Source organism: Poecilia mexicana, unplaced genomic scaffold, assembly GCF_051168715.1.
Source record: "Poecilia mexicana isolate PSO_F unplaced genomic scaffold, ASM5116871v1 scaffold_5, whole genome shotgun sequence".
NCBI lineage: Eukaryota > Metazoa > Chordata > Actinopteri > Cyprinodontiformes > Poeciliidae > Poecilia > Poecilia mexicana.
In genome coordinates this window covers 13,806,176-13,831,606 of record NW_028263374.1, presented here as the reverse complement: position 1 = coordinate 13,831,606, position 25,431 = coordinate 13,806,176, and the positions used below count along the sequence as shown (strand labels likewise).

The 25,431-nt window shown below is 37.2% G+C and overlaps 4 protein-coding genes across 8 annotated transcripts; 3 read left to right on the top strand and 1 right to left on the bottom strand.

Annotated features, from left to right (window-relative positions):
* The first annotated feature begins 1,925 nt into the window (after positions 1-1,925).
* fkbp11 (FKBP prolyl isomerase 11) lies at positions 1,926-4,860 on the top strand. The gene is made up of 6 exons (XM_014971545.2): positions 1,926-2,302; positions 2,388-2,450; positions 4,098-4,185; positions 4,300-4,333; positions 4,451-4,521; positions 4,610-4,860. Exons 1-6 carry the CDS (start codon positions 2,174-2,176, stop codon positions 4,816-4,818), a joined length of 594 nt encoding a protein of 197 aa, XP_014827031.2. The 5' UTR covers positions 1,926-2,173; the 3' UTR covers positions 4,819-4,860.
* Positions 4,861-6,587: 1,727 nt separating this feature from the next.
* Positions 6,588-8,691, top strand: LOC106906314 (small ribosomal subunit protein eS26). The gene is made up of 4 exons (XM_014971549.2): positions 6,588-6,663; positions 7,823-8,000; positions 8,314-8,444; positions 8,592-8,691. Exons 1-4 carry the CDS (start codon positions 6,661-6,663, stop codon positions 8,625-8,627), a joined length of 348 nt encoding a protein of 115 aa, XP_014827035.1. The 5' UTR covers positions 6,588-6,660; the 3' UTR covers positions 8,628-8,691.
* Positions 8,692-9,661: 970 nt separating this feature from the next.
* LOC106906310 (zinc finger protein Eos) lies at positions 9,662-16,256 on the bottom strand. 5 transcript variants are annotated; one of them, XM_088005577.1, is made up of 9 exons: positions 16,143-16,255; positions 15,167-15,224; positions 14,969-15,073; positions 14,608-14,862; positions 13,385-13,552; positions 13,141-13,290; positions 12,802-12,933; positions 12,222-12,353; positions 9,662-12,149 (listed from the first exon to the last, which is right to left on the bottom strand). In XM_088005577.1, the coding sequence occupies exons 2-9, from the start codon at positions 15,204-15,206 to the stop codon at positions 11,479-11,481; spliced, it is 1,653 nt and encodes a 550-aa protein (XP_087861703.1). In that variant the 5' UTR covers positions 15,207-15,224; positions 16,143-16,255; the 3' UTR covers positions 9,662-11,478. The 5 variants fall into 5 exon arrangements, with proteins under 5 accessions (XP_087861703.1, XP_014827026.2, XP_014827025.2 ...); XM_014971540.2 differs by having other exon boundaries at positions 9,662-12,353; XM_014971539.2 differs by lacking the exon at positions 16,143-16,255 and adding an exon at positions 15,765-16,055 and having other exon boundaries at positions 9,662-12,353.
* A 1,742-nt stretch (positions 16,257-17,998) lies between these two features.
* rhebl1 (Ras homolog, mTORC1 binding like 1) lies at positions 17,999-25,381 on the top strand. The gene is made up of 8 exons (XM_014971546.2): positions 17,999-18,434; positions 21,312-21,383; positions 21,469-21,536; positions 21,686-21,768; positions 22,948-23,004; positions 23,091-23,138; positions 23,776-23,857; positions 23,935-25,381. The coding sequence occupies exons 1-8, from the start codon at positions 18,383-18,385 to the stop codon at positions 24,025-24,027; spliced, it is 555 nt and encodes a 184-aa protein (XP_014827032.1). The 5' UTR covers positions 17,999-18,382; the 3' UTR covers positions 24,028-25,381.
* The last annotated feature ends 50 nt before the right edge of the window (positions 25,382-25,431 follow it).

Here is a 25,431-nt window from a genome sequence, read left to right as displayed (position 1 = left end):
AACCTAAAATATGTGGCATTAGTCAGGATTTCTTCTTTCAGGAGAACATTCATACTGTTGCAGTTCATAAATGTGTTGGATCTGCAAGCATTTAAGGGACTTCTGGTTAAATTGTAATTCATTTTTTATGTGTTACTTGTTGACATTTAGCTACCTGGTAACAAGTGCTTTCTGGCAGGAAGGTGCAGATGCTTGATATGTGAGTCAGAGGCAAAGAAAACTAGACTCATCATCATAAGCAGTTTCCAGAATGTCTCCTGTTTACAGGATAATCTGTGAGAACAACCCATGCTTAATGTTTAATAATATTTTTTGATTCTTAAAAAGTTTAACGTTGAAGAGATGCAAAGTTGTCTTTTTTTCCCAAGAATTTGCTAACAAAAACAAGAAAAGCCAAGAACTCTTCTTACATCTTTTACAGGCAGTACAATTTTTTATTAAGAACATGAAACATTTGCAAATGATTGAATTGCAGAGTCTGTGCAGGAAGAGCTGTTGAATGGCTGTGTTTACAACAATAACCTTTGCATGTTGCATCCTACTAGCAACAAATATCTCTCACTGTGGTTTAACTGTACAAAACCCAATTAAGTTCCTGTGATTAAGTTTTAAGTTAGGTAGACTTTACAGGCAAATAATCATTTTTTAAATAACCACGATGAAACACTGACGTTCATAAAAATCAGTTTCACATTTTTGTTTTGAAGCTGGTGGTGCAGTTCATTTTCAGAAATATTCAGTTTCAAATTACGTGGCTTTCAGGCAAACTCAGCCAAACCTTATGATTGTTTGCGGCTATAAAACTAAGTAATATATTTTATTAGGATTTGATATAATAGACTAACACAAAATATCAAATATTTGTGAAGTGAAAGGCAAAGGATATGTAATTTTCTTTTTCTACTTTCCACAGGAATTTTTTATTTTTTTTATTTTTTGCAAAAAGTGATGCATGAATAATATTTCCAGGTTGTTTGGGTTACCAGCTTTGCACATTTGTGGGCTGAAAATTAAACGTCTTCTATTCTGCAACAGCTAAAATTCAATCACACTGGATGTAAAACGTCCCTAAAGATCAGTTATTAAGTATGGCTCCATATTCTCAGTTGGATTAATGTCTAGACTTTGACTAAGCCAAAATTATTCATATATATATATATATATATATATATATATATATATATAAATGTAAATGATTTTCAACATTCTATCATTTATTTAAAATATAAGTTATTTTTCTTAAACTGATGCTTCTTTTACATTGTTTTATTATTTTTCGAGAGATGCCTCTCTCATTTCCAATCAGAAACTTATTTGTTGAAAGAAAATATATTTTACATATTTAGTCAGCCAAGCATATTAATTATTATATTAATTATATTAATAATTATGGGCTTAACTTCATGTCTTTGGATCAGTAGTAATCTAAGCCTTTTTTTAAGGGACTATATGGTTTAAACTCTTCATCATTAACATAATTAGTTCGCTCCGTTCTCAAACCTTATAAATATTTGTATTTTTTTAAAACTGAGTCTTTACATAACTCGAATACTCCCCTGACTGCGTTGCAATTGCCGAATTGCTCATTCTAAAGGACATTTGAGAGGATTGCGGATGTCAAAACAGCGAAGCTCAAACCAAACAACAGAACTACTGGTTCTGTTCATGACCGTAACTGTGGTTTCCAACATTTTCTTGGTGCTCCTAACCCATTCACCAACTCTTACTGGAGCCTGCTTATGACGTGTTCATTTCAATCAGGTGTGTTAAACAGACAGGAGTCTCCGAAAGATTACGCTTTCTTCTGAGTTCAGCCAAGTGGTGTGAATCCCAAGAAAGTTTTGGAATTCCCACCAGTCGTCGTGAGAGCAGAGCTGAAGCAGAGCGCCGCTGCCCCCTGGCGGCTGCGCGGAGTAATTCTTCCGCTTCCCTCCCACGGCAGGCAGATGGGATGCTGCTGGAGGAATTTTCAAGGCGGGCTCTTCGTGGAGAGACCCAGGTGTTGGGACAACGTCCACGGGCGGCTAATCACCAGAGTGTTACAACACCTCAGCATTACCTGCTGCAAGGGCCATTTTGGACGCACTTATCGACCAAACAGGCGGTGCAGCTCGATATTCTCTCTCTCTGTCCGCTCTGCTGGGTGCAGAAGAAGCCAGACGGAAGTTAGTGGATGGCAGCTGCTCTTCTCCACAAGTTCACAATGAAGACACGGGTTTTTCTCCTGGTGCTTGCTGTTTTCTCCTGTGCACTCGCACAGGTTGACGAAAGTGAAACAGATGAGCTGCAGGTCGAGACACTGGTGAGTATTACAGCATAACAGCAGGAAATACTATAATGCAACATCCTGAAACAAAATAACAGTTTCTGAACTCTTCGTGCCGTAGGTGAAACCAGAAACTTGTTCAGTACTCTCCACAATTGGAGACACGCTGAAAGTCCACTACACAGTAAGTCAATCAGACACTCAGCTCTTCTTTACCCCATAAAGCAGCGAGCCCGTCTGTATTTGGGGAAGGAACCTATTTTATTTCAATTTTTTATTTTTATTTTTTACAAACAACGGCAGAGACGAGCCCAGCTGATGACGAGGGCAGATGTTGTCTATGTGGCACCGTCCGCATGAACCATGTGGATCCCGCTGCATTTCCATACAGCGGCTCAGGCTGAGCGATAAAAAGCCTCAGGCTCGGGATTTAGAGGCCATCCAGACTCACACTTTGGACATGATGTGGTTTTACGCGTCTGTGTTTCATGTGACTTTACACGGGAACCGATTCGACTTAGGTTTTTACTATGAGGCATATAGGGGCGGTGCAACACGTCAGCATAATACCAGCTCGGCTGGACAGCGCTTTCATTTTTATTATGGTAGAAATATAAAAAATGATAGCAGTGATTTATAATGTTCAGTTGCTCTCACTGTTTAATCCAGTTGTGTCGCTTTAAAATAACATTCAAAATATCGAAACCTTTTCCATCTGTTTCTCATTCAAAATATTTACAAATAACATGGGCGGCACGGTTAATTGTTAATAAAGCGTCCAGATATAATCTCGGGAGGTTTTTCTGGTCTTTAAAACCCAAGTGGGGTTTACAGTAGATGGAAAAATCTGGTAATAAATAACTTAACTTTACATCTAAGGTATTGGTCTATGAGGTATATTTTTTCCACCACAAAAAAAACAACAAAAAAACAAACATAAGTGAAAAAGAACAGATTAAGTAAACACGTTTGTTTCTGATGTGTTTGGAGAACAGTAAATATTTCAATATATATATTTAAAATAGTTTCAACCCTACCACGTGGGTGGCGGTGTCATGGGTGAGGCATGTTGGTGAGAAATACCACATATGGTACTGACCATTTATTTCCCCTTAATACTACAAATAACATAGATTATTATAAAATTGAGAAAAAAGGAAAATAAAGAAATCAATACAATCTCCCCCAAAATTTAGACAATACTAACTTACTTTCTTTTTTTATTATTAAATTGTGAGCTGGAGGTTGAAATTTCCATTAATGTCATAAGTTGAATTTTAAGTTCATTACATATCTATTGCTGCAATTATTATTACTATTACTATTACCTCTAATAGTAATAGTAATTTTTACTATTAATAGTCATAATAATTGTGATAATAATTATGATTATTCGTCAACATGTGACGCTGAGGGGACCTGCAAGCTTCAATATGTGACGAGTCGGGAGTGAGAATGTGTTGGATTATTATCATTAATAATAATAATTAATATTACCATAAATTCTGAATAAGATATAAATAAGGCGATTTTTGTTAAAAACATTTAAGATAACCACACACCTGGTCACTGATGTCTTTATTTTAATCTTACATATGTTAGTAAGAGAAATGTCGAATGATTTCTTCTTATCAAAAGTAATTGGACCAAAAATCTGTTTCGCATGACGTTTTTGTTTTACATTTTTGGTTATTCATATATTCTGCTACAATTAATTGCAAAACCTTAACTGATTACACACCTGGTGCGAGAAAAAAAACAATAGCCATCAACTCTGAAATCTTAGTTTTTCCTCTTTCTTACTCTTGTTCCTGTTTCTCTGGTTGCTCAGGGAAAGCTGATGGATGGGCAGATGATCGACTCCTCGCTGTCCCGGGATCCTCTCGTTATAGTGTTGGGGAAGAGGACAGTTATTCCTGGTAAATTAACAAATAATAATATTAATAATGCAACTTTCCTGCAGCAGCATCACTGACACTTCATTGAGACCTTTTATTTCCTTACTGTCAGTGTTGTGTGATTTTTCCTTACAGGTCTGGAGCAAAGCTTGATTGGTGTTTGTGAAGGGTAAGTCCCACAGGCGAGAAAAATCTCGATTTTGTCAAAAAAAAAAAGAGAGAAGAAAACACTTTATAAATGTGTCAAATGATTTTTCAGAAACAAATGTTGTTTTCCTGTCTTCAGGCAAAAAATAAAAGCCACCATTCCTTCTCACCTTGCATATGGAAAAAAAGGATACCCTCCTACAATTCCAGGTACCCAGACCAAACGATGACAATTAAAACGTAATGATGCATTTTATTAAGTCACTTCTCTGACGGCAAAATACCGCGTCTGTCGCAGGTGATGCTACACTTGAGTTCGAGGTGGAGGTGCTTTCTCTCTCACCGCAGACGCAGTGGCAGAAGATCATCAACGACATTTTCCCCCTGGTGTGTTTTGCCCTGGTGCCCATGCTGCTCGGCCTGGTGGGGCTTTACCTCTACAAAAAGGCCAACGCCCAGAAGGCCAGCAAAAAGAAGTCCAAAGATAAGAAGAGCAAGAAGAAATGAGGTCCGGGCAGAGAATTTAATTTAAATAAACTTTTTCAAGGACTTTGTTTTTTTTTTTTTTGCTTACTTCATACAGATGACCATTTTGTAAGCGCTTTGTGAAAAAACAATATTCTATAGAAACTATGTCAAAAATGTTTTTAAAATTGAGCCAAATCTTTACAATCTTTCCCAAGATCTTTTGGGAAAACGGTCTGTGTTCTGACGAAAAGAACACAGACCGTGTGTTCTTTTCAGAAGTTAGTTTTACTTCTGCTGTAAAACTAACCATTTTATAAAAGAGCGTCATTCTACAGTCAAACACAGTGGGGGCAGTATGGCGATCCGGGACTGCTCTGGCTGTTGGTGGAACCATGAACTCAGATCTTTTTTAGAAACATGTGATGGTGAATGTGAGGCCATCCGTTTGTGACTTTAATGCAGCAGAACAATGATCCAAAGCACAACAAAAAGTTCATCACTGAATGGCTGAAAAAAAAAAAAACTTAATGGTTTTGGAGTGGTCTAGTCAAAGTTCACATTTTTCCTTAAAAATATTTTTTGAAGCCTGATATTTAAAATCAGTTTGTCACAAAAAAGAAATACGAACAGAAGAAAATAATTTTAAAAAATCTAAACAGAAACAATACTTTTTCACAACACTTTGTTTTCTGTAAAAAGAAAACAATCACAAAATCTTTAAGAAAAATCACCTTCAGAACGATTACAAAGCAGCAACAACCTGGTTGCCTAATGGTTCACACACCCCGTCTGATAAGGATTTCCTGACATTTGGAGAATTAGCTAAAGCCAGAGTTTGCAAAGAGGTTTAAAAGGATCAAAATCATATCTTTGGAGAACAGCTGATGAGTCAGGATAAGGATATACTCCAGTTCACAGAAGTATAACATGTAATGCTTGAATAAACGGCCGTCTTCAAGAAAATACCTGGCTGGGGTTGAAGGAAGAATTGCAAAACAGGATTCTTGTCCTGCAGAGAAATCCAGAGCTGGGTAAGTTATTTTGTGCTATGATCTGTTGATATCAGTAGGACTTTCTGGGCCTAAATCCTGTTTGTCAGAAATAAACAAAAAGCACAAACTGTCAGCAAAAGAATACCACATCCACATTAAAGTGCGGTAATGGCAGCACCAATCTTGAGGGGATTTTTGTTAAAATCTTTAGAAGTCCACTAAAAAAACTCCGATTAAGAAGTATTTTATGTTTTCAGATTTGCAGAGTGTCTAAGTGCACATCTAAGTCAACAAAACAATGATTCAATGAAAGGAGAATTAAAGTTCTGGTACCCAGGTTAGGGTCAAAAGGAGTTGTGAATAGATTCAACTAAAGACAAACTAGTACAACTGAATTAAAATGTGATTCACAGAGTTTGACTTTCAGGGTGTGTGAAATCCTCTGTAATGCTACTGCATTATAATTACAGGTCAGTATTGAGTCATCACTTGCGCACTGTCGAGCAATTAGTGCAGGGTTTATATCGAGAAATTTATTAAAGTAGTGTCCAAAAACACAAATATGTCTGTCGGTGTGTGAGAATGGGTAACGGAAATGAATAAATCGTTACATCTGACCAAGGACAACGATTGTACAAGTTATAACAAATCAAATGCAAATGACCGATACCTTGCAAAACAAGATTGAGAAAAGACTAAGAATTACTCTCATATATAGACATAAATATACGTTGATATGAGATGATATGTGAGATATTTTTATTTTAGACATCTTCTTCTGCAGACGGTAGGTTTTACTCTATGGTTAAATCAGTCAGAGGGCGGAGCGGACGGGTTCTTGTGTCGCCGTGCAGCCTCTTCCGGTCCTCTTTCCAGCTTCCCGTGCAACATGGTGAGTGTGTGCTACCGACGGCGGCATTTCACAAACATAATAAACTCGTATTTTAATCGAAATCTGTGGCGTTCCGAACACATTTAAGCATTTTTAAACACATAACGAATACGTGACACGTAGAACAGGCTATTTATATATGTCAGAACATGTAATAAAAGAGTCGGGGCCTAATGCTAACCGTTAGCAGGCTAGCCGTTTTGTGCATGTGTTCGTTGGGCTGGCTAACGATAAAGTAGCTGCTAACGTAAACTGAGACGAGCTGCAGCAACATAAATATGTCACACAAATTAGATTCTCAAGAGCGCTAGTTCATGAAAACGCTAAATTGACAATACATAGATGTAAATACGTCTCTTTTGCCAGCTAGAGGTTCAAAACCCCGAAGCTAACCTTTTTCTAGTGGGTTAGTCGGCTAACCTACCGCATCTTTGATGAGACGTTTTAACCCTAATATCTGTTTTAATTAAACGCACCTCTCTATTATTGGAGGTTCACAATGACCTAGTTTTCATTCCCGAGTGTTGTGAATTGTACTACAGATTTATATCTCAAGGCTTCAAACGCAATTTCATTTTGAATCCATCATAAGAATAAGAGATGTACTATTGTCTATCCTTTAGCATTTAGCTTATTCGTAATAGATACGCAGTAGGTATTTAAAATTGTATGTAGGGAAAAAAAATTATTTGATACCAAGATCTTGTTTGGAGTGTTACAAAGATAAAGCTACAGAGCTTTAAAAGCTGATATTCTGGGGTAATGTGTTCCTTGGCTTACATTGAAACTTGAGATAAAACCAGCCAAAATACCAAAACGGGCTGAAATTCAAAACCTTTAGATGTTGTCATGAAATGTTAAAAGTTTTGGATTGCCCTGCCTTTTCAGATATTGTCAGTAAATTGAGTTGTAGCAGTCCTCTTAACCAACATAACTACCAAGAATTTATATACAGACAATCTCATATTTCACAACACATCATTGAATAAAAAGATGGCAAACCGTCCAGGTAAAAGTGTTATTGAATAATCTATATTAGTGAACAGATGAAGAAATGTGGAGATGCTATGGAAATGAAAACAGTCACCTGAGTTTAGTATTTTATATATATATATATATATATATTTTTTTTTTTATTTACATGGGCTCTGTGTTACAGACCAAGAAGAGGAGAAACAACGGTCGTGCCAAGAAGGGCCGTGGACACGTGCAGCCCATCCGCTGCACAAACTGCGCCCGCTGCGTCCCCAAGGACAAGGCCATTAAGAAGTTTGTCATCAGGAACATTGTGGAGGCAGCGGCTGTGAGAGACATCTCAGATGCCAGCGTCTTTGACTGTGAGTGTCCTCTCAAACAAAATACTTAAAATTTCAGCAGTGAATTAAGAGTAAGAATTTGAATTTAAAAAAAACAAAGGGGAAAATCTACATGGGTTATATTAGACAGAAAATAGGTATTTAGATGTTTGATAAAAGCTGCACTTCAGGTTTTAGAATGTTAAGTTGAAAGATCAGATTTGTTGATTTGTGTACTAATGAGTGACATTTACCAACCATGACCTGGCAGCTAAGATTGACAGATATTTTTTAAAGAAGCTCCAAAGCCCATTTTTTGTATTTTTATATTAATGTGTCATTCTTCACTTTTCAGCTTATGTTCTGCCCAAGCTCTACGTGAAGCTGCACTACTGTGTCAGCTGTGCCATCCACAGCAAAGTGGTGAGGAACCGCTCCTGTGAGGCCAGGAAGGACCGAACCCCACCACCAAGATTCAGGCCCGCTGTGAGTTTTTCTCCAGACTTCATAAGTCGTCTGACTGGCTCTGGAATAAGCCGGCTTCCAGATTTAAACTAAAATAACTTGGTTGAGATGAGCTCACAAGACATTTGTAGCGGGTCCTTGTGTTAACGTTTCTGTTTTTCTTTACAGGCTGGCGCACCAAGAGCTCCTCCAAAACCAATGTAAAGTGAAATCTGAAGATGCTGTGTTCCTGAAAAAAGAAAATTAAAACATCTTTACAAAACTTGAATCAGTGAAACTCAAGTCTCTTTGTTTTTCTAGGAAACACATCTTAGATTTTATTTAGGGTAGACGCTTACAGTACAAAACTTACAGCAAGTTCAGATTGAGTCAAGCAAATGCAAAAGTACATGATACATTTAAAAAGCTGTAGTTATTTAAAGCAATATTGAGAGGAAAAAGATTAAATCGAACGTTAAAGAAGCGTCACAAAGATCACTATAGTAAATATAATTACTTGGATTGGTTTATTTTTGTAGTGATTTATCGGGAACGTTTTTGGATTGGCTCAGGAACAAATAGCTTTGGTTGGACATGAGGGATCAAACTTGTGCCTTTAGCAGAAAAATATAGAATACGACGTATTGTAAATTTGAGAGCCAAGACGATTCTTTTAGATTCTTTTATGGGATCAATGAAAAAACAAATAAGCCAGTAGTTTAGAAGCTGGATCTGATCAGTTTGGGATAATTAATCTGGACCAAAACAGCATTTAGCATATAAAAGACAGCTGTTAGAAAAATAAAACTAAAGGCACAACATTTATTTCTACATTTAAAAAGTTTTACCATGGGAGCTTAAATGAAAACGCAAAGGGAGACCTCGGGATTAAATGCTTTCACTGTACAAATCTATTTAAGACGAATGCTTCAAAGTCAACATTCTTTACAATGAGGTCAGTAGGTGTTGAAATGAGCTGCAGGAATCTATAAATTTCAGAAAACCTCTCTTCCCCGTGCAACACTATCCTCAGGAAGGCAGGATATTGTTCACTGCTGAAGAATGGGAATTTTATTTCCTGTCAAAAGGAAACTTCATGTGAATTTAGACTTTGAAATATTAAAGTGCAATGTGACTCAAGTCTGTTTTAGCAGAGATATGTGCTTAGTTAAAACCTTCCATCCAGATTAAATGAGGTATACGTTTATGTCAGTCACACAGTTTGAAAGCACTTCCACAAAATAAAGTGGAGATGAGGATTATAATGTCCAAAAGCCTTTAATAATAGCAATAAACAGCCTTTTCCCAAATGTACAAATGTCTGAACTTTCCTCTCGCCGCTATAACAAAGGAAAAGTGCTTTACAGTAGCAAACAAGTGGTTCTTTGGCCCAGCTATGAGGAGATTATTTGGTGCCGCACCGAACCACACTAATACCAAACAAACACGTTGCCTTAAACTGTTATTTTCAAACATTTTATGTTTCAGAATGTCTGCATATCTAAACAACTGTTAAAACTGCAAGAATCAATGAACTGGGATCAGTAAGACAAAACAGGAACTGTTCACAACACTAGCACAACCACTAACATTCATTTAGAGCCTGAAGTGGCTGAGTGGGCTCAATTTAGTTCGTCTTAGGAAAGCAACATTGTTTTGAACCTGGAAATAAGAAAACTAATGAATGAAAAACTGACAAGGGAAAAGACTCGAACCATGATCACAAGGTTGAGGTCTTGAATTTTAAGAACATTTTTCAAAATTCTGTTTATTTTAAGTGACATCAATCATTCCTGTTGACTCTAGATTCAAACTGCCTTCTGGGCAGAACATTGTGCTTTAACCACTGAAAGGTCTGACAACCCTAACCCCTAACCTTCAACTTTCATAACAGGATAGCAGGTTAGGTTTTGCTAAACAGGGTAAACATTTGCTGAAAAGACACAGATAATCTAAAATGCATTAAATATTAACAAAAATAAGAACGCAAGTGTTTAAACCATTCTGAAACTTGAACTTATTGTGACGTCCAGAAAGACAAGAAGTCTAGCAGCTCCAGCCTGGGGAACAAGTCAAAGGCACAATACAATGACAGAACATCAAACTCATTTTAAATACATCATAAATAGATTTGTTATATATATATATATTAGTGTTGGATTAGGTCTTAATTTAGTTTTCAAAGGGAAGTTCTGAACTCATTAAACTCTGGCAGTGATATCTAAACCCCGCTCCTCTCAAGGCAGAGCTTTCAGCCGGTTTTTCCTCACATTATATCGTGCAGAGCATTAACATATCTCTATAAAATAATTTAATATAATCAGATTTCTGGCAGGTATCAGTGCAAACAAAACAGTCAAGAGAAGAAAACAGATTCATACATTATTCCTCAAGGCGTCGAGTCGACAAACAAAAACAAGGGCCTTCATTATCCACTTTTACAACAAAACTAAGGGCCCCTCGGGGTCGTTCTCTCACACACACCAATACATACAAATACGAATCTCTTCATTTCACCTCTTGTAAAAACCAAAGTGCATTTCTAAGATAATATAAAGGACACCCCCTTCCAATGTTTTACTTTAGCTAACATGGACTTGGTTTTGAGCTTGAGTTGTACTTTTTGAAATAAAGCGACTCCACAGGATTCCTCCAGGATTAAAGAAACGTTAAAGAAAAAGCATCGACTTCGAAAGAAGCATTCATTTCTTTAAAGACTTCACCACAGCCTTTCCTGTGTTACTTCTGATGAGGATTTGTCTACTATAATTTGTGCATGCAGTCTGAATCCTGAAATTTGGTGCAAGGCACGTCTGTGGATAAAAGAATGCATTTCGTCCTTCTACACTTTGGAACACCTTTAATGAAAATGTACCTTAAATACTTATATCACTCATAAAATAACTAGAGACCCTATTACAATTTTGTGCCAGGATCTGAAACATTCAGGAGCGGCTTCTCGCTGTCAGTGACCCCTTCAAGTCCATGTGCAGATCAAACCAAGCCAGGTCCTCGTCTGAGTTGGGGTAGGGGGAGGAAAGCTCTGTGTGAACAGAAGGGCGGGCGGCGTTCACCCTCAGTCTAGAATGTGCTCGCCGCGGACAATGTGTGAAGAAAATTCGTATCTGTCCTTGCTGCGGTAGCCACAGATGTTGCACTCGAAAGGCTGTCGGAAACCGTGGCAGCCCATGTGGATGGTAAACATGACGTGGTCCAAGAAAAGCACGCGGCAGTGCTCGCAGCGGAACGACCGCACAGCCCGCCCTTCTGCATCGACGACCCGGAAGGCCTCCCTGGAGGTAGAGGAAGGCGCCGTGGGTGAGCTGGAAGTTGGAGCTGAGGCGGGAGGCGGAAACGCCGAGTGTCCTCCCTCTTCTCTTTCCAGCTCCCGATCTTTGGCTCGGCTGGGGCTGCGTCTCTCCCGACTCCTGTGGTGTGAGGTGGGAGGAGGTCTGGCGACGTGGTTGCTGGAGTGAAGGAGCTGATGCCCGTTGTTACTGGGCAACGTTGGGACAGGGGCCGTGCTGTTGCAGGGCTCGTCCGGCATGCTTTCCGTGTCTGTGGAGTCCTGGAAACCATTGCTAGGTGACGGCGCGTGACTTCGGCCGGCAGGAAGGTCTTCGTGACCCTCTGCTGCCTCCCTCCCCCCGACAACAACAGCTCCCAGCCCAACTCCGGTGCCCGTGCAATCCAACCTCAGGCCCAGAGCAGCGGAGGTGTGAGGGGCGCTGAGGCTCGGCCGGAGTTCTTTAAAATAGGATGGATGAGTGGTAGGAAGGTGTAGAGGCCTAATGGCATCTGATAATCCTCCTCCATTACCTGCTGTGTACTCTCCAAGGCTGGCGAAGTGAGGGGCTTCCAGGTCCCCAGCTTGCATGTCCTCGCCCTTATCCAAGCCAGCTGTCAGGTCATAAGGTGCATCCGCAATGTTGAGGCGCATGTGCTTCTGTCCTGCAACATAAACACACACACAATCTCATGATATAATATACAGTTCCATCAAATAAGTTATTACCGAAACTTTTGATGTGTTCTATGCAATGCTTTACCATTTATATTCCTGAAAGACTTTTGTTCCTAATTGTTTCTTATTACAGCCTTAAGGATGACAAAATGAGGAAAACCTTGAAGGTGTCTGAATACTTTAGAAAGGTACTTCATGTCTTCATGAGGCCAGTTAGCTATAAATGTGTTTTGCTTTAGTTAAATCACTAAAGTCCTTCCTACTGCACTACTAGAAACAGAATTGGGAAGCTACTTGAACCCTCTGGGAGAATAAACACAGAGGACTGGCAATCCCATCAAAAAGGCAGATCTGACTACCTGAATTTACACTTAAAGCAACAAATATTGCTTTGTTAAATCCCTAAAACCGTCCACACTGAGACTAAATGCTCACCTACAAATTTTTGTGGTGTGGATCTTTTGCGTTTAGTGACGCTGTTGGCGAGCCGATCGATAAAAGCCATCTTGTCTGAGGACGGCTGCAGAAGAGAGTCTGGTACAAACTCTAGCTCTCTCATCTCCTCTCCTGGACAGAGTACAAACAAACTGTTACGTTACTTTAAAGTTTCCTCATGACTCAGACAGCGTTTCTTGTGAGTCCTAGTTTGCTGCGGAATCTAAAACCACAGTTTGGGGTTTTCAGGCAATTACGGAAGGAGGATTGTGGTCATCAACGTGTAAAGGAGTTTTTAAGCTCCCCATTATGTAAGAGGAATAAGTGCCAGTACTATACCTAGATTTTGAGCACTGTTTGTTGGTTGTGACTCCAGACTCTGTAGGTAACCATGGCAGCGCTCATGGTGTTCCTCCAGGGTGCTTTGCTGCTTGTAACTACGGCCACAAAAGTTGCATTTATATGGCTTCCCTATGGTTGGAGAGGACACTGGAGGTAGAGGAGAAAGACAGTTATAACTCAGACTGATTGTAAGAAAGAAAACAACAACAAAACACACTTCTGAGGTATTAAATTGTTCTACCTGCATGAGTGCGTAAGTGCCCAGTAAGGGCATCTCTTCTTCGACAAGCATAGCTGCAAAAGGGACATTTAAACGGCTTCTCTCCTGAGTGCAGCTTGATGTGGCGGAGCAGGTTTCCTTTTTGGGTGAATGAGGCGCCACACTGGTTACACTGAAATGGTCTTTCCCCTGTGAATTGTAAAATAAGTTAGCACATGTTCTCTTCAAACAACTACATGCGCTTACTGCACTGTGTTAGTCTACTTAGACAAGAACGCAGGATTTGTTTGTTTTCATTTTTTACATTTTAGACATTTGAGTACTAAGAATTCACATTTTTATTATCTTTATGTACCACTGTTTATGAAATGAGGCAACAATGATGTTTGCTTCTGATTCAGCATTGTAGTAGTGAATTGTTTCACTGATTTTTCTGCTTCTTCACCAACTCAGAAAAATCAAATATCCTTATGTTTCACAAATTCTTAAAAACATATTTTAAACTTTTTTAAGCTTTTCTTCAATTAATCTTTATTTTTTACCTGGAATAATCCAATTAAGATTTAAAATCTCTTTTGCTAGGAAGTCTTGTCCAAAAAAGCACCATAATCGTTAACCTATTAACGTTATCACAACAAGCAAAAACAGACAATACAAGAAAACTAAGTAAAACAATGGGGAATTTATATGAAATTGCTATAATCACTAGTTGTTTTTGATAACATCACATGTACATCCAGTACTCAGAAGTATAAATGAGATGTTGTTTGGCATCATGTGAGGAAGCTGCTTCGAATCCTAGCCTAAAGTGAACGAAAGTTGGAAAAAAAACAACTATGAAATTGTCCTTTTTTCCATTTTAAATAGGTATGTATTTATATATGGAGTCTATCTAAGCCAGAAACTTGAAAAGCCAAATGGAGAAGGCAAAATTTTTAACTAATGCAGCAAATCGAAATTAAAGGACATTAATTCAATATGGTTTCAATGTAAAAACCACTTCCATTTTGGAAAATTAGATTTTTTTCTCTCTCTCTTTTAGAAAATAGAACAGGTAATCATGTTTAGAAACTCCAAACTTTTTTCCATTCCTATCCACACTTTAAAAAAAAAATAAAAAAATAAAAAACAACTCCATACTTTTTAAAATGATATACATCCACGAATTGTTTACACATGACATGCTTTTTTTAAAATTATTATTATTCTTACTTAAACGCTTATGGTTTAAACACATTAGTCACCTGTATGGCTGCGTTTGTGCACCATGAGAACATTAGGCCCAATGCAGATCATTCCACAAATGTCACACTTCAGCTTTCCGTTCGGCAGCCTGGTGGCTCCAGGTGGCATGGTTTCAGGGTTCATGACTTCCCTGTAGCCTCCGCCAGACTCTGATCCCTGTCCTGAACCTCCATCATCTATCCGCTCGATTCTTTCGTCTTCATTACCGCGTCCTAGGTCTTCATCACTGTACAACTCCACTTTAATAGAGTTGGCTGCAGAGGCACGAGAAAAAGCAGACAGAGGAAACATGACATTAAGTAATCAATCTTGTTTATTGAAATGCACATGTAAATAAGAATAGTTTAACTTCCCACTCACCACTTAGAGACCGTCTAGGAGAATTGTCCTTGCTATTTGGGGTGCTTACAGTTGGACCTCCAAGGGTCCCAGAAAACTCTCTTTCCAGTGATGAATCCCCACTACCTAAAACCACAACCACAGTAACTGTGGAGTCCCACATTTAACAAACATGCCAATGTTAAACACCGTGGTAGCTTCTACTAAATAAACTTTTACCTGAAATATAGGATCTGCCATTACAGTCATCAACATCCATACTATTTCAAGCTGAATCCTGAAATTATATTTAGGTCAAAGTGAGTTCTTTCTCAAACATAATTAATCACTGAATATCATTGCATGTCCAACACTGCTTAAGCATTAGGAAAACAAATACGGATTACAATTGACAGACGCGGATCAGTGAGTTAAAGAAACACAGAGGGCAGATTTAATCTGGCAGTTCTAACACTTAAGTACAACACCCCTAAAGCACACAGTTTCCGTGCGATGATTGACGGAGGCACTTTTAAAATCAATCATGCTTGTACATTAGTTTATGTGGATCAATTAATCGCATTAAAGTAGATTACTGGCAGCTAGGTTAGGTCCACTTCTAACCTTACCAAACCAGACAATTAGAACCAGCAAATGACAACTTCAAAAAATGAGCTCAAAGTTAAGACAATCTATTTTATAATTTGTGTGCGTCTAAATAATCTGAAATCCCGATCACGAACCAGAAAGACAACGTTTACATAACGGTGAGGGTGAGGTAACCTAAGTTTATGGCCTTGGTAGCTAACGTTAGCTTACTGCATGGGATGGAAATTACCGTTTGTCAAGTTAGCTGAACTCAACAGTAAGACGATACAACAGTCTGACATCATCGACAGCCTGATAAAAACTCAAAGAACAATGCTGCTAGTAAGAAATATAAGTAATGGCGCCAGGACGTAGGATTAGGTTATGAAACTAACTGGGTAGATGTCGCTAAAATGAACACACCACTCGGCTCGACGTCATGTTTGAGGCTAACACAACAAACAACCGTTAGCCTGTCAGTGTTTCTTCAGCGGTTGCTATGGCAGCCGCAGCCACACCAACAGCTGCAGCTAGTCAGTTGGTGGTTTGACTGTTTCAACACGGCAAAGACTAACGACTATGAATGCCTTTCAAAAGCTGTCCGATTCTTAAAGACTTGGTAAATTACCTGTCTCTGTCAAGGCCGTTTCATTGAGGTAAATCAGATTTTTTATCTGCCTGTTTATGACGGCAATATTCACCGGAAGAATAGTTATCTAGGTTGGGATAACTTCCGGATCACATTAGGCATGTCACTTCAAAGCAAGGCATTTATCATTGACTTTGTACACATTTTAAATATACATTTTATAATGTCTCTACTATCACGGTCAGTTCTGAAAAAGAAATTTCTTTGTAATTTACATTTAAATTTTAGATAGAAATGACATTTCGAATACATAATGATAATATATTTTTTATTGTCTAATAACTAAAAAGCTTTTTGTATTTCCACATGTATTAGTATTTATGGCAATTCATCTTTTGCCATTACTCCAGGTCTTTACTCGGAATGATTTCAACTGCTCACAGTAATCTTGAGATTCCTCTACATCATTTTTTGGGTCACATTTAATTGTTTCTTCAAGCCAGTCCTAAAGTCAGACAAAAATAACTACTTTACCTTCAATACAAAATGCCATTTTCAAATTATGATTTCATTTATTAAGGGAAAACATTGTTCAAACTAGCCCTATTCAAAAAAATATTCACTCAATAAAATGTCAGATATTGACTGTTACCTCCATTTTTTAACATATAAAATGCATAGAAGATGATTGATCAGACAGGAAAGACAAAAACCTAAAGCACATATTACACGCTGGATTTTATAAATTAAAATTGAGTAAAATGTTTAAAGTCTTGTGATTTTTATTAGTTTTTTTAAGTACTGTTTCAGATTAGACAATCATTAAAAGTAAATCTCCAGGTCTGTTTTGTTCATTGTGGGTTTTTTTGTTTGTTTTTGTTTTCTTTTTTGGAACATCCTTAAATAATCAAAGAATTTGCTTGCTTACTGGGGTAAATAGGGTTGTTAAATATCAATCATACCGTGACCTTGGTTGGTGGTTCAAATGTTTTGTGGGCCACTATTTCATCCGCTTTGTGGATGGTGGGTACGTGGTCACAGAAGTTTGAGTAGATAGGGTGAAATGGCAGATTTAAATTTATTTTAATTTTGTCATGACTGAGGATGTCCAGGGTGTCTCTGTTTCTCTGGAGATAGACACCAGTGCCATGTGACCCAATAGTAATATGCAGATATTGACATTTACATGGACAGCTATTATCATAATGCCAATACATTTAAGTCTGAAAATATTGATAGAAAATGACACAGATAGCTTCCAAATCTATAATACAATACATTGCTTTTTACTTAAATTTTTATGTAACTGTATGTATACACTTCTTATTGTAGCAATCAAGCACTTTTTGCATGTTCCCAGTGGTATTGTTCACTTTTCCAATAATCAGTCAATCAATCAGTTAGAAGATTTCATGTTAGTATTTCATGTTAGAAGAAACATTCTGGTGAAACTAAACACATTTATCTGTACTTTTAGCAAATAGCAATATCTGGCACAGAAATAGATTTTCAGTTCAAATAAAATCTGCCCTTCACACTATAAAACAGCCATTCTCACTATACTATTACCAGAAAAGAAAAAAATGAAAGAAAAAGGTCATTTTGTTTTTTCAGATTTAGTGTGTAGTCTTCTAATTTATCTTTCCAAACACTCCATTATCATGGAGGCCAATTGAGTAAACACGTGTTCATATTTGTGTTCTATAGTATGAGTTTAGTTGAGTTCAATATTTGTGATTTTAAAAAAAGGAGTTCTTTGATTTTGTTTGGCGTCTGTCTGGAACAGTCTGAAAAAGGATAGTTGTCAGGAACTTGCTGGGACGTCCAAAGAGTGACCTCTACTGTACAAATAAGCCTGAAAGCCCGTTCATGTCATTTCTCTGACGCATCGACTGGTTTTACGACGGTGTGCTTACACAATGGCAATTTCCGTCAGTTTGAGTTGCAGCTCTCGACCGCGTTGAACTCGCCTTTTTGTGTTTACAATTTTGTTCCGAACGACCTCTTTTCCCGCTACAAACCTCGTGTGTATGTTCACGCCCGAGTCGGATACAGAAATTGGAAGCTTTTTGAGTTGGGCGCAGGTTGTTTTTGATTCGGTAAAAGTGTGAAAACCCAGCTTGGGGCCCAGTTCGGAGAGCTCGAGCGGGGCACAGCTCCGAAAAGTTTGTTGTTGTCACGTGACGCGGGACGAATGTGGCGATAAAAGTTTGTTTAGATCGTGAAACTTGTTGGCGTATTACCTTTTTCAGAACCCGTGCAGCAAATTTTTCACCACGATGCCTCAACCAAAATACAGAAAGATCGCGGTCATAGGTTACCGGTCCGTAGGTGAGTACAGCTGATGTCGGTGAGCTAGCAGGCTAACATGCTAATATCCGGGCTTTGTTTTCTTTTTGAGTGCATCTACCTATCTGCACTAAAATCTTGTCTATACCCCCACAAGCTCATATATGCTTTCTGTATTCATATTCTCAATATCAAAGTTAAAAGCTATTAGCTCTATATTTTCTGCCATATGCTACCTTGTGTGACACTAAATGTTAGCTCAGCAGGTGTTATTCGGCTACCAAGAAGCTTTTCGTTAAGAATTTCAACCATAACATTTATGTAGACCGTTCATTTCATTCATGTATCTACCCCTTCAAACACTATTCATATCTTATCCCAACTGTTTCTGTTTAATAATATCTCGATGTTTGTCCTTTTGTTGCATCACTGTTTCAGGCTTAACTCGGAAAATGTTTGTTTACTGTTTAAATAGGCACAAGGTTATTAAGCAACACAGCCTATTCAAGTTTAAAACGGTACAACAAACCATTGTGCCTACTACCAGTATTAAAAGTTTTCAAAAGTCGTGAATTTTGAACTAGTTTTTGTACACGTGTGTTGTATTTATCAAATAAGGATTGTCATCACGCCAGTAATATTCATTTAGCCTTGCTTTCTTTAAACTGGCTTTCTGTTTGCGTGTCAAAATAAACAATTAGACTAAAAGAGTATTTTATTTAAATTAATGATGGTCAAGATAGTTTTTGTGTTTTTAAAAGATGTAATTCAGGGCTAAAATAAAAATTTGTAAAACATTATTTTCAGATGTTGCCGAAAAAGATAAACAAATGAAATTTAGTGGTTTAGTTAATTTGTTAAAGTGCTTGTATTGTTGTCTTGATTTTTGTCAATAAAAACTATAACTTAAAAAAACATTCTCTACTTCTTTTAAAATATCATTGATAAATCTTGAAATTAGAATATTTTTTCCAGTTCTTTGTGGAATTTGGGACTTGTATGGTATAAATAAAATCAAAATTCTCAACGCTGCATTTCACATTGTCACCCAGTTCACCTTGGAAGTATTCATTCAGCCAGTGGATTCCGATGGCACCTTTTGCTCTATTGTTAGTGACAGTTTTTATATTTTCTATCAAGTGTGGCATACGTGTACTTGTGGCCATAATGTCAGCGTAGTTTAACATAATTAAATTCTCTCAAGATACCACACAGTGATTTTTGACTGAACAAACCCTGAGCTCACTTTTGGGAATCGGTACAGCGTTTTGGTCTTGTCTGTTTTATAGACCATCATTTTTATTATGTCTCACTAATGAGGATGTGAATACAAAACTCTAGATGTGCACAACATCATAAATCTTTATGAATGTGAATATTAGATGTGATTTAAACTGACTGACATTGTACCTTTTACCAATCTTAAATCAATATTTAGAACAACCTCCACTTTTATTGGTAGTCTTTTATGTATGTAGGAAGAGCTTAAAATGTTTTTTTTAATTGCAGCAGCAGCATCTCATGAGGAAAATTAAGCCTTTATTTGATCACATTTAAGAAATAATAGTTTGAGAAAAATGGAAATAACTGACGTTGCAATAATTGACACTCTTTACCTATGAAATATAACAATCGTTTTTTTAAATGTATTCTTCAGTTTTAAAGTTGAGCTGAGTGAAGAGAGACTTGGAATATCCTGTTTCTCTGGAATATAAATATGAAGTAAGGAGACCAAGAAAATACTGGCAGAAATATAGATGTAATTTTGCCTTAGAACAATTTAGGATCCCAGAATGAGCAAAGAGGATGTCTGGGCTTATCTCCTATTCTTATTGTGACTTGATCTCATGGATGGACAGGACAGAGAGATTTATTCAATTTAGCCACAAGACGAGAGGATATGGCCTTCAAGAAAGGCAGATGCATGTTGATCTTTATAAATCGGGTAATGGCAGCAAAACTGTATAAATGCCCCGAATCCTCTGTACGAATCAGAAGATTTGAAACAAGTGGATGTGTGAAAAACAGAGTTGGTTTATGTTCTGAGCTTATCTTGCCTCCACATACAGTGAGTCGATTAGTGAGAGGTAAAAATATTTCAAATCCCAGTGTTTCTCTTTGAGATTATGCTCTTCCAAGAAAAGTCAAATTAGGCTGAATGTTTGTCCAGATCTATCCAAGAGTTTCAGTAATTCAGTTTCTATATTGTGTCAAGAAGCCCATTCCCTTTCCTTTTATTTGGAAATAGCAGCGTCTGTTCCCGTCACCCTCTGTCTGAATTACTCAATCTTAATTTCAGCTCTTTGCTTTTTGAAGCTGGACTTGTCTGACACGCCGGCAATTTTCTGAACAAATTGTCACATCGACGCAGAGACACAAACTGGCTCTTCTGCTCTTGAGACATTTTTCACTTACAGCATTCCTGATTGTAATCCACATTGCTGTAGAGAAAATTACAAAATCTACAGCTGGAAAATGGACATCTACAAAATATCCCTCAGCGTTCAACTTCTAAATCGTTTGCAACATTTTTGTGCTATTTCCTGTGAAGACATCCCAACTACCGTTGTTCTCTTAAATTCTAATTAATCCTGTGCTTTTTGCAACAAGCTGAAAGGGCGCTAACTTAACTGATGACCAAATATTGAAATTTAACTTTTAAAACACTTGGATGCTTGTGAGGACACAAATTCCAATCAAAATTGTAGTTTTAAGACTCGCTTTGCCAAAGGTCCAGCCTACTTTGATTGAAAAACAAACGACACATTGGCAGCTAGTTGCCTATCCTTTCTTTCCTGTCATTAGATTATTTTTTATAATTTGCATCTAAATGCTGAGCAGCATCAATCATGAATAAACATCAATTACGTTTGTTGTTTAAAAGTCACATGACGTCGGTCTGCTGTGCTCTTCATGCAGGGAAGTCGTCTCTTACGATACAGTTTGTTGAAGGACAGTTTGTCGACTCCTATGACCCAACCATTGAAAACAGTGAGTGATTTTATATTTGCTCGGTTTTAAGAGTTCTTCATGGTTTAATGTGAAAATTGTAAAAACTTCCCTTTTTTTTCTTAAGCATTTAACAAAATGGTCAACGTGAAAGGTCAGGACTTCAATCTGCAGCTAGTCGACACAGCCGGACAGGTAAGTTACTTTGTTGTCGTAACTGATCTGAGTGATTTAAACTGAATGTTTCTGACTAATAAGCACATTTGTCTTTTGTTTTTAGTGTTGTTTTTGAAATCTCCAGGACTTTTATTTCAAAATTGAAATGGAAATTTCTCTCTCTGTAGGATGAGTACTCAATTTTTCCACAGTCCCACTCAATGGACATCCATGGTTATGTTCTGGTCTATTCAGTGACTTCCATGAAAAGGTCAGTGGATGCTTTTGTAGTTGCCTTTATTTCAGTAATAAACTTTGCATTAAGAAGTCTTATATCTTTTTCAACACGGGAATTATTTGGGTTTTAACCAGTGTTTACTATTGAATCACATTAATAATGAGTAAAGTAAAGTTTTAGTTCATCCCAGATTGGAGTTTTTGTTGTTTAGGTATTTATAAGCAGCCCATCAAGGGGAAACGATACTGTAAAAAATTTTTTTATTTAAGTCGAACCATAAAAGTTATATCAGCCAAATTTTTTAAGAGATTAGTGTCTAAACAAACAATTTCATTTGAAAGAATGTCGCAACTTTTAAATTGTACTAGATAGCACAACTATTTATTTAGTAAGTTACAAGTGTCCCTCTATTTATGTAGCAACATTTAGAGAAAAAGACAAAAGGGGCTAAAAGTCCTCCAAAGTTTCCTTATTTTCACATTTTTTATGATGTTACTATTAAATATTCAACACATTGCTTCTTCAACTTTTTAATGGTTATAAAATTTAGTTGAGTTTTAACAGTTCTTATGTTCAGCCAAGATATCATTTTTTACTGATTTAAAAATGCTTGATTTAATCTGAATCCTTTCCTGGTAAATCATTTGATTTTGGTGTTTAGGTTCTTGAAAGCATTCAAGAAACTAATGGGTTGAATATAAGAAAATAAATATATTTATCTCCATCTAAATCGGACAAGATTTTGTCGGGTCCCAAAAAAATCATTGATATGTTGTTTTAAATAAAATAACAAGTGACATTCTGCATATGTTTGCTTGAAGTTGTAATCGGAAATCCTGGAAAGTGGGTCTCTGAATAGAAAATACAGGAGAGTATCAAAGACAAAAGCACCGAATAGATGTGCAAATTAAATGAGGTCAGCGTTTAGTATTACTATTTATTTTTTAAACTTTGTCACTACGGTTCAGACTCAGGGAAACTGTCGGCTTAGTGTCACTGCTGCTTCAAATGCTGCAAAACAACTATGATGCTCACAGTTGGAGCATTTCTTACAGCTAAGCAGCAAAAACTCATGTTGACTAGAATTATACCATGACGTAATTTATGTCATAAGATTCCCATTTGATTAGTTCTGCATCCAAATGTTGAAGTTTTGTTAATACTACTCTTCCAGATCAATGTTTAAAATAACACTGCCTGTCCCCTGTCCAGTTTTGAAGTTGTGCAGGTTCTACACGACAAGCTGCTAGACATGGTTGGCAAGATTCAGTAAGTCCAATCAGTCCCTTAAGTTCTTTATAACTGAGAAATTTTAAAGTGTATATTTGTACATTTTGAGCTATTTTTCTTTTCAGGGTCCCAACTGTTCTTGTAGGAAACAAAAAAGATCTTCACATGGAAAGGTGAGTGTTGGTGTTATTGTTTGGTTTAGGTAACAGAAATGCATTATTGCCATCTTGTGGTAGCAATAATAATAATAATAATAATAATAATGTTCGAAAGATGCTAATTTTAACAAGGCAGTATTTACTTTATTAAATTAAGTAACTGCCATATAGTCCTTAAACAGAGGTCCGATGACACCTGAAACTTAAATTCGTTGGTGTTTTTCAAGTTTTTGAAAGTGCTTAAACTTTAGAAAATGTGCTTAAAATTGCTACTAAATGTATCTTGTGTTGCAGTCTAGACCTCACAACTTGTTTTGATTTGTGCAGCTACACTGATTTTAAAAAAAGAAACAAAAAATATTTGAAGTGAAGAAATAAAACCTGTGTAAGAATCATTCAGGTTAAATTGAATTCCATGTTTTTTAATAGAAATTATACGTTTAAAACTGACATTAGCTTAATTAGCCAAATTCAAATTATTGCGTTGTACTTTGACTGGAACTCGGGTCACGATAGCCTATTTATTAACCATAACGATTTATATCTTAAGAAGTTATTAAATTTGACCATGTGAAGGTTTCAAGAACACTTTTTACAGCAAGCAAGCAATGAGATGTGTTCACTTCACTATGCATTGTCGATTTGTTTCAAGGGTTATCAAACCAGAGGAGGGCAAAAAACTAGCTGATTCCTGGGGAGCTGCATTCATGGAGTCTTCCGCCAAAGAAAACGAGGTAACAAGCCCTTAAAGTTTAACCCCTGATGCTAATCCATTGTTCATGCCTGACAAAGACTCTTGCTTGAAACGCAGACTGCTGTGGAGGTTTTCAAGCGAATCATTTTGGAGATGGAGAAAGCTGACGGGAACGCACCTCCAGAGGAGAAGAAGTGTGCAGTGATGTAAAGGCTTATGCAGGACACCAGTGAGCTGATTTACTGAAGACATGAGACACAACTTCACCAGCTTGCTAACGGTGGCCTCGTCGATGCAGCAGAGGCACGCTTGTTCTCCGCTCAGAATTCAAGATTGATTTACGTAGCAAAGCAGCTGCCCGACAAATGATACTAGATCCCAGTAATTGTAACCATGGAAAGAAAGAAATGTCTAGAGCAGGATTAACCCCTCAAAGAAGCGTCTTCACTGGATACTTTAACGTTCAAATGCATTCTGGGAATAATTGTGCTTCTTTTATTTTTTTTGTTATTATTATTTCCAAGGACTGGTCCATAATTTCAGCAGGTCTTTTTGACAGAAATGCAATCACAGTTCACATTGCTTTAAATGTGGTCACTATTCTATCAGCGCTCTGTAAGAAAAGAAATCTCACTGGGGTTTTTCTCAGTTCTCACTGCAATTTTTATCTGCTCATCCTCAGGTACCTCTTACTCATGAGCTGTGGTGACGCGTCGCCATGACGCCGTTCTGTTGTATGTTTAACTACGCCGTTACACATCGCTTATATCTGTAGTTTAATTTTTCCCCATTCATTGTGATAAGGTTGTTATGGACAACATAAATATTTGCTAATTACAAGTTAAGCCCGTTATATACAGTATAACTAGAATCTTAGAATGTGATTTGATACTTTGGAAAATATCTGGAGTGACTCAAGCTGTCGCTCTCCATTTTTCTACACAGAGTACACTCTTAGATTGTTTATCGAAGCTAAAAGGATTTCTAGATTTCAGTTTTTGATTTGCATTTTAGTATTACAAAATACTATGAAGGCGGCCACGGAGTTAGTTTAGTGAATTTTAAGTTGATGACTTTAACATGTTTGATAAAACCCAACCATGGTGCCTGTAGCCTTTCTGACAAATGGTCACTGTCAAACACTTGAAATCTTTTCTTCTTTTTTTTTTTTTTTTACAAAACCTGTAGCCTTACAGAAATCTAATGTACAGTAATTCTGTTTTTTTTTTTCTCCCCTAAAGCCTTGTGTTGTAGCTGTAGTGGATATTTCTAACTTTATAAAATGCTTTCCCCTAATAGTTAAATGGTGGATAACTGATGATAGTTGAGCAGAGGCTGGTGATGCTGTGTCTTGTGCCTTACAGATGTTCAAACTCCTTCATCTGCTTCCTTTTCTTGACTCAAGGTGCTTTTAAGTTTTGTTTTGTTTTGTTTTTTTCATTTATTGACTTGACACCATAGGTGCAGGTGTTGTGCACCTGAACACCAGTATTCCCCTGTGGGTCAACGGTAATTTAGAAATCTTGCTGTAAACTGTTTTGTAAATAAACAAATCTGTCACTTGTTGGATGTCCCTGATTTTTCTTCTTTAAGATGCCAACATTTATTTTTTTA

Excerpts from the sequence above, each read along its gene's own strand:
- fkbp11 (XM_014971545.2), top strand. The coding sequence starts at position 2,174 with ATGGCAGCTGCTCTTCTCCACAAGTTCACAATGAAGACACGGGTTTTT. Across the intron at positions 2,303-2,387 it reads AGCTGCAGGTCGAGACACTG|GTGAAACCAGAAACTTGTTC; the intron begins GTGAGTATTACA and ends TTCGTGCCGTAG. Across the intron at positions 4,522-4,609 it reads ATACCCTCCTACAATTCCAG|GTGATGCTACACTTGAGTTC; the intron begins GTACCCAGACCA and ends CGTCTGTCGCAG.
- LOC106906314 (XM_014971549.2), top strand. Across the intron at positions 8,001-8,313 it reads AGATGCCAGCGTCTTTGACT|CTTATGTTCTGCCCAAGCTC; the intron begins GTGAGTGTCCTC and ends TTCACTTTTCAG. Across the intron at positions 8,445-8,591 it reads CACCAAGATTCAGGCCCGCT|GCTGGCGCACCAAGAGCTCC; the intron begins GTGAGTTTTTCT and ends TTTTCTTTACAG.
- LOC106906310 (XM_014971540.2), bottom strand. The coding sequence starts at position 15,206 with ATGGATGTTGATGACTGTAATGGCAGATCCTATATTTCAG. Across the intron at positions 13,553-14,607 it reads GCACAAACGCAGCCATACAG|GGGAAAGACCATTTCAGTGT; the intron begins GTGACTAATGTG and ends TACAATTCACAG. Across the intron at positions 12,934-13,140 it reads AAACAGTGCTCAAAATCTAG|GAGAGGAGATGAGAGAGCTA; the intron begins GTATAGTACTGG and ends TACTCTGTCCAG.
- rhebl1 (XM_014971546.2), top strand. The coding sequence starts at position 18,383 with ATGCCTCAACCAAAATACAGAAAGATCGCGGTCATAGGTTACCGGTCC. Across the intron at positions 21,384-21,468 it reads TGACCCAACCATTGAAAACA|CATTTAACAAAATGGTCAAC; the intron begins GTGAGTGATTTT and ends TTTTTTCTTAAG. Across the intron at positions 21,769-22,947 it reads TCAGTGACTTCCATGAAAAG|TTTTGAAGTTGTGCAGGTTC; the intron begins GTCAGTGGATGC and ends TCCCCTGTCCAG.